This window comes from Fonticula alba (assembly GCF_000388065.1).
Source record: "Fonticula alba strain ATCC 38817 unplaced genomic scaffold supercont2.1, whole genome shotgun sequence".
NCBI lineage: Eukaryota > Rotosphaerida > Fonticulaceae > Fonticula > Fonticula alba.
Window position 1 is genome coordinate 2,947,767 of NW_009242971.1, and position 6,843 is coordinate 2,954,609.

The 6,843-nt window shown below is 68.9% G+C and overlaps 3 protein-coding genes across 3 annotated transcripts in view; 2 read left to right on the plus strand and 1 right to left on the minus strand.

The window, feature by feature from the left end:
• Positions 1-321: 321 nt before the first annotated feature.
• Positions 322-1,810, plus strand: H696_00627 (peptide chain release factor 1). Its single transcript, XM_009494508.1, has 2 exons — positions 322-702; positions 795-1,810. Exons 1-2 carry the CDS (start codon positions 472-474, stop codon positions 1,806-1,808), a joined length of 1,245 nt encoding a protein of 414 aa, XP_009492783.1. The 5' UTR covers positions 322-471; the 3' UTR covers positions 1,809-1,810.
• Positions 1,811-2,357: 547 nt separating this feature from the next.
• Positions 2,358-4,968, minus strand: H696_00628 (ABC transporter ATP-binding protein). The gene is made up of 3 exons (XM_009494509.1): positions 4,916-4,968; positions 3,820-4,782; positions 2,358-3,501 (listed from the first exon to the last, which is right to left on the minus strand). Exons 2-3 carry the CDS (start codon positions 4,772-4,774, stop codon positions 2,807-2,809), a joined length of 1,650 nt encoding a protein of 549 aa, XP_009492784.1. The 5' UTR covers positions 4,775-4,782; positions 4,916-4,968; the 3' UTR covers positions 2,358-2,806.
• Positions 4,969-6,469: 1,501 nt separating this feature from the next.
• The window catches only part of H696_00629 (hypothetical protein), a gene marked incomplete at both ends in the record, with an annotated part of 7,628 nt that continues 7,254 nt past the window's right edge, over positions 6,470-6,843 (plus strand). Inside the window, one exon of the mRNA XM_009494510.1 lies at positions 6,470-6,480. Within this exon, the coding sequence (XP_009492785.1) occupies positions 6,470-6,480 (11 nt within the window). The remainder of the gene's footprint in view (positions 6,481-6,843) is intronic.

Sequence of the window (6,843 nt, forward strand, 5' to 3'; positions counted from 1 at the left end):
CCCCCCCCCCCCCCCCCCGGAGTCTAGACATTAGTGCGCCCTCCGCAAAAAGCCCCAGCCCCCGTCGTCGGGCCTGCTCGCATCCACGCCGAGGGCAATGTGTCCAGATCTCCGCGACCCGCGAATGGAAGGGAGGGGGGGCAGCCTGTCGACGAGGCCTGACGATCAGCCAGCAGGTCTCCGCAACGGGTGTCGCCTCACGGCACGGAGGGAAGGCCAGCCCCCTCTTCGGGGACCCCCGCGGTGCGGTGGCTGGCCTCGCCCCTGTACAAGCCCCCCTCCCGAAGCATACACACTCGCGCACCTCCCTGTCCCCCTCTCTCTCTCTCTCTCCCCCTCTTTCTCAGTGCTTCGCCCTCCGTCTGCCCTTTCCCCCGGATTTGCACCTCCCCCTCCCCCCCTTGGCGGTCCTCCTGAACACACGCCAGCGTGCGCGGTCTTTGACGACCCATTTGGCCCCCCTCCCCTCGGATGTTCCGGCTGACTCTGTCTACGGCCGCGCGGTTTGCTGGTGCCCACTTGGGCACGCGGACCGCCGCGCGAGCCGGCGCCCCGATGGCCATGCGGGCCTTTGCCTCGCATGCCGCCGAGGCGTCCTCTTCCTCCTCCTCCTGGAAGCCCTTTCCCCAGGCGCTGGAGCTGCGCCTGCTGTCCATCAAGTCCCGGCAGCAGTACCTGATGGAGCGCCTGGCGTCGAGTGATGTGCGTGGTCCCTGGCCCTTGGGGGCTGCCTCCTGCGCACTGGGCTTGGGCCCTCCCCCCCCCCCCCCCCCCGGCTAACATCCATCCCGCAGGAGTCCATCACCCCCGCCGAGCGGACCAACCTCGGCCGGGAAATGTCCACCCTCGGGCCGATCATCGAGCGGTACCAGAACACGCTGCAGATCCGCGCCGAGCTGGACTCGCTGGACCAGATGATGCAGGCCGAGCGCGATGCCGACATGTTGGCCATGGTGCGCGAGGAGCGCGAGGAGGCCCTCGCCCGGCTGGCCACCTCGGAGGACGCGCTGATGACGGACCTCCTGCCGAAGGACAAGCACGATGTGGCCAATGCCATCTTGGAAGTGCGGGCCGGGACCGGCGGCGACGAGGCGGCCATCTTCACGCGGGAAATGCTGCGCATGTATGAGCGCTATGCGGCCGGGCGGCGGTGGAAGTTCGAAATCCTGTCGCAGACGGTGGAGCACTCGACCCGGGGGCTGCGCGATGCCACGGCCCTGATCTCCGGGCGCGATGTCTTCGGCATCCTGAAGTACGAGTCTGGCACGCACCGGGTCCAGCGTGTTCCGCAGACCGAAAACCAGGGCCGCGTGCACACGTCCACCATGACGGTGGCCGTGCTGCCGGAGGCCTCGGACGTGGACATCAAGATCCGCGAGTCGGACCTGCGCATTGACGTCTACCGCGCCGGCGGGGCTGGCGGCCAGCATGTGAACACCACCGACTCGGCGGTGCGGATTACCCACATCCCCACCGGGGTGGTGGTGGCCATCCAGGATGAGCGGTCGCAGCATCAAAATCGCGAGAAGGCCATGAAGATCTTGGCCGCCCGGCTGTATGACCTGGAGCGCCAGCGGTTGGCCGAGGAGCGCCGCGACGCGCGCAACGAGCTCATCGGCACCGGGTCCCGGAGTGAGAAGATCCGCACGTACAATGTCCAGCAGGACCGGGTGACCGACCACCGGATTGAGGAGTCCCTGCACAACTACGCCAGCTTCATGGATGGCGACATGCTGGACCAGTTCGTGGAGCGACTGCAGAAGCGCGACCGTGAGGCTCAGCTGGAGGAGCTGCTGGACACCGTGTAAAGCCCGGGGGCGGGGGGGGGGGGGGGGGGGCTCTGCCATGGGGCCCTGCGCAGCCCCCCGTTTCTGGGTGTCTCCCTCTCCCTCTGACTACGGCCCTCGGCGTACGTGGTAACGAAGCGCTCTTCCTCCTTTTGGCCGTCCTCCCTCGGCTCCCGCCTGGCTCTTCCTCGTGTGCAGACGCCCCAGACAGCTGGAATAGATGAATGGCTTTTTTTGCCGAGTCACATATGTGGGCCATGTTGCCCTGGGTTTTGTCGGGCGTGCATGCGTGGGTGCGTGTGCGTCCTCCTGGGGATGAGGGAGGCGGGGATGCATGCGGCAGAGAGCCGCCCAGGGAAGCCGATCCAACCACGGGCATACACGTGCCATGACATCGCTCTCTCCGGCCCCCCCCCCTGCATCTTCTCTGCTGGCTCTCTGCCCGGCCCTGCTCTCCTGCCAGAGGTCTGCACTCTCTCGCCCAGCCGCCGCCGCCGGCCCCCCCCCCCCCCCCTGCGCGACCCCGGGCCATGGCGGTGACACTGGCGAGGCGATGTGGCGATCCGGAAAGGGGGAAAAAAAAAAGAGAAATATATTCAATTTACTTCTGGGATTTCTTCGGATAACGTAAAACACATACATCCTCCGCCCGGCCCCCCCGCCACACTCCCACCATATTGCGTGCATCATCTCACGGAGCGTGCGCGCGCGCGCGAGCGAGAAAGAGCGCACATGCCTGCTCACAGAAGGGAACTGGCTCTGGGCAGCGGGTGCGCATCATTCTCACAGGCTGCGCAAGGAGAGAGGAACGGGGAGAGAGGAGGAGATAACATGCGCACACAGCGCGCGCGCACCCCCCCCTCCAAGCGAGGTCTAAAAAATGGAGGGCGCGGGCGCGGGCGCACGCGGCGGAGAGAGGAGACACCCCAGGCCCCGAGAGAGAGAGAGAGAGGCAGCAGCATCCGGTCAAAGGCCTTTTCTTCTTCCCACACGCACGTAGGTGGCGCGCGCACGCGCCCCTACTCCACCGCCTGGAAGCCATACTTCAGGGCCTCGTAGTCGGAGTCCGAGCGGATGACCGTGCGAGACCAGCTCTTGGTGGGGACAGCGCCGGTGCTGTTGCTCATGCTGCCACTGGAGGAGGAGGAGGAGGAGGAGGGGGAGCCGGCACCCGGGGAGAGGGCCACACTGGCGGTGGAGCCCGAAAGCGGGGAGCTGACCATGACAGCCGCCGGGGGGTGGGAGCGCGGGGAGCCCGGGGCCGTGGAGGCGGTGGTGGAAGCCGGGCCGCCAACCGGCGTGCCACCGGCCAGGAGCTGGGTGAAGGCGAGGTCCTGCTCGTCCAGGCCGCGGAAGGCCCGTGCGCGGGTCTGCGCCGACACCACCTCGGTCTGGGCCACCTTGCCGTCGCGCATCCACACCACGCGCGTGGCGAAGTTCTTCAGATACACGTCGTGCGTAACCATGACGAGGGTCATGCCATCGAGCTCATTCAGCTGGCGCAGCAGGCGCACCACGGACTTGGTGTTGACGGTGTCCAGGTCGCCGGTCGGCTCGTCAAGCAGCAAAACCGACGGCCGGTTGGCAATGGCGCGGGCGATGGCCACACGCTGCTGCTCACCGCCGGACAGCATGTTGGGCATGTGGTCCATCCGGTGGTGGAGGTTCATGCGCTCGAGGCTGGCCACGGCACGGGCCCGGATTTCGCTGGTGGCTGGGGGGGGGGAGGGGGAGGCGTGTTAGGGAGGAGGCATGGGAGGGGAGGGGGAGGAGGGGGGAGGGGGAGGAAAAGAGAAAGGAGAATGTCGGTCCGAGCGGGGTGGATCGGCCCCCGGGAGAAGGGGGAGCACGGCCCGGCCTGGCGGGGGCACATCGTGTGTGGATCCCAACACCAGCCGCCCGGAGCATGTGAATGTCGGCCACACATTGACCCGAGGACGAGTGGAGCGTTTCCTCGACCTCAGGCTTCGATAGGGCCAGGGGGGGGGGGGGAGAGGGAGCGAGAAAGAAGGGAGGGGGGGGGGAAACATACAGAGATCGCCCTTGAGGATCATCGGCAGCTCGACATTCTCGCGCGCGGTCATCGACGACAGGAGGTTGAAGGTCTGGAAGACGAAGCCCAGGGTGCCGAGGCGGATGTCGGCCAGCACGGAGTCCGGGGTCTTGGGGTTGATGAGCCGGCCGCCGATCCAGAGCTCGCCCTTGGTGGGCTTGTCGATGGTGCCGATGAGGTTCAGCATGGTGGTCTTCCCGCCGCCGGAGGTGCCATAGATGACGACCCACTCGCCGCGGCGAATGGAAAGGCTGACCCCGCGCAGGGCGGGCACACCCTCGACACCCATCAGGTAGGTCTTGTGGACGTTGTTCAGGTGGATGATGGTGTCCTCGCGGGGGGTTTCGCCGTCGTAGCAATCGGCCGTCGTGTTGCGCTGGGTGTCGTAGGTGATGTGGGCCACCATGCCGGCCGGGTCGTCATCGGCGTCGGCATCGACGACAGCCTCGCCGGGCGCCGGGCCCCCGTCGCCGGGCCCGCCACCAAGGCTCACCACCTCCAGCTCGGCGGTGATCTCATCGATGCTGGTGACAGCCGGCCGCGGGGAGGAGGGATGCCCCCCGAGGGAGTGCCCGCTGGCGGTGGTGTCGGTGGCCGAGGGCCGGTGCACTTCCGCCAGCGAAGGCCGGTGCACATCCGCCAGCGAGGACCGGCGGATGTCCTGCGCGGAGCCGGGCAGCCCGCCGGCCGCGGCAAGTGAAGACCGGCGAACATCCGGCGACCCGCGCCGGATGTCCAGCGATCCGCGACGCTGGTCCAGTGACCCGCGGCGCGTCTCGCCCGCTGGCGGCGGGTCCAGCAGGGGAGACCCCCCCGCGGTCGGGGGGATATCGGACAATGAGGGGTCCGAGCGGAGCTGGTCCGGGCGCGACAACTTCGGCGTGCCAGCCGGCGAGCCGGGCGACACCATCAGCGGCGACTCCGAGGAGGTCATGATCGAGGCTGCGCAAGTCGACGGACATCGGCGGGGGGAAGAGGACATGGGCGTTAGCCAGGTGGCAGGGGACAGGTGTGCAGGGCACGGGCTGGCTATGGGACGATGCTGCCAGGGCAGACCCCCAGGGAGGACACGCACGCTTGGGGTTGTGTGCACACAGCAGGGTGGTGGTTGCTGGGGGGGGCGGGCGGGACAGGAGGCGATGTGTCTGGCGCGTGCTCTTTCGCTTGCTCTTACTCACAAAAGGAAGGAGATCCAAGCTACGCGGATGGGATTGTGCGCGGGTGCGGGTGCGGGTGCGGCGGCGTGGGGGAGAGGGCGAAGGAGGAGGGCGAAGGGGCTTTTGTGGCTGCTGGCGGCGACGGCGAGGGGTGGAGGAGGCACGGGGACCCCTGGAGAAACATAGGTGGCCGGGCCACTCGGAGACCGGCTTTTATAGTGGTACCTGAGAAAGGGCCGGCACCCCCGGCGGAGAGGGGCGCGGGCGAGCGGGGAGACAGGGCACCGGGCCGGGGACCGAGCACACCGGCCAAAAGCCGCGCGGGAGACAGGCCCCCAACCCGCCTCGCCCCGCACAGCCCCGACCCACCCGTGCGTGTATATTGTGCGTGAGTGTCGCAGGACAGATGTGTGGATGACCGCCCCCCCCCCCCCGGCTGGCCCCCACACCCTCGGCCCCGGCTTGGTCAATGGGAGCTAGTCTCCCGGCGGCCGCCAGCGGCCCGGTGGCGGGGGGAACACCGCGGGCTGGCACGCTCCAGGCCCTCTCTCATTCCGCTTACTGCATAGCCTCTTAAGGGGGAGTGACGACTCATGGCACCTGCGCCCACCCCGGGGGGTGGGGCGTCCCCTTCACGGCCGAGGCACGGTCTAGTCCCTGAACGGGGAAGGGTGGGACAGAAGGAAGCCCAGCCGGCGAAACCCGGTGGTGTTCGGATTGTTCTGCCACGCCCTTCTTGTGTCCCCCCCCCCCCCACCCCTGCCACCGCCAGTTGCTCGGGAGCCGAGGCAGCGGCAGCAGCAACAGCATCGGGCTGGGGCCCTGGGGAGGGCTCGCCGCGTTTCCCGGTGCCCGGAGCCCTGCCGCAGAGCCGCAACAAGGTCAGTCCCCGCCCTGCCGAGGCGGGAAAGGCCGCGGAGCGCCAGAAGTGGCACTCGAGATGAGATCATGAATGACATTTTGCCGCTCGTGACCCCCTCGGCACGGGGCCGCGCTGTCACTTCGCCGAGGGCCTCAGCCGGATCTCTCCAGAGCGGGCGACGCCAACTTCCTGGCGCTCCAGAACGGGAAGCTCGTGCGGGCCGGCCGGAAATGCGCGCCCCGGCCAGCCGGCAGCTAACTGTGGTGGAGGCTGCGCCGGGGGGGGGGGGGCAAGGGGGACAAGGGGGGAGGGGCAGCATCCTCTCCAGGTCCCAGCTCTTCCCCGGCCTCCCTTCGTCCGGGGAGGGGGCGTGGGGGGCGCGCTGTGTACCCCCGGGCCGATCGGCTGGCGGATCTGGCCTCCTGTCCCCCTCGGAAAAGCCGGCAAGCAAAAAAGCACACGAAAAGACACGGTCCCCCCGCCGGCCCCTCGCTGTCCCCCCCCCCCCCCCCCCCCCCCCCCCGGCAAAGGGGCCGGACCGAGATCGAACGCCGCCACACCGCCCGCGTCCCAGCCCGGGGGAACGGCCCCCGACGGGACACTCTGCCCGATGGTGATGCCGTGGGTGTGCCAGCGCTGGCACGTCTTTCCTGCCCCTCGGGGCGCGGGAGAGATGGCGAGGCTCCGGATCCAGCCGGGCTCCCTCTTGGCAGGGCGCCTTGGCGGGGCTTGGGGAGCAATCTCGCCCGAGCACACCAGATCGGGGCCCAGCCGCACGCGTCACCGGTCCACCCCCGCCCGGCTGCCGGGGAGCGGGATATGCGCGCCTTTGGCCCACCCCCGCCCGCCCGCCCGCCCGCCTGAGTGTCTCTGCACGGACACACCCACCCGATGCAAGCAGGGGTGGGCCGGTGATTGTGGGAAAATAATTGTGTCCGTCGTGTCCCCGGGCCGTGGTGCTCGCTGTTGCATCATCACCCCCCC

Bases quoted from the DNA above. Each gene is read 5' to 3' on its own strand.
- H696_00628 (XM_009494509.1), bottom strand. From the start codon at position 4,774: ATGACCTCCTCGGAGTCGCCGCTGATGGTGTCGCCCGGCTCGCCGGCT. The intron at 3,502-3,819 runs GTATGTTTCCCC...CCCCCCCCCCAG, and splicing joins GATCCTCAAGGGCGATCTCT to CCACCAGCGAAATCCGGGCC.
- H696_00627 (XM_009494508.1), top strand. From the start codon at position 472: ATGTTCCGGCTGACTCTGTCTACGGCCGCGCGGTTTGCTGGTGCCCAC. The intron at 703-794 runs GTGCGTGGTCCC...TCCATCCCGCAG, and splicing joins AGCGCCTGGCGTCGAGTGAT to GAGTCCATCACCCCCGCCGA.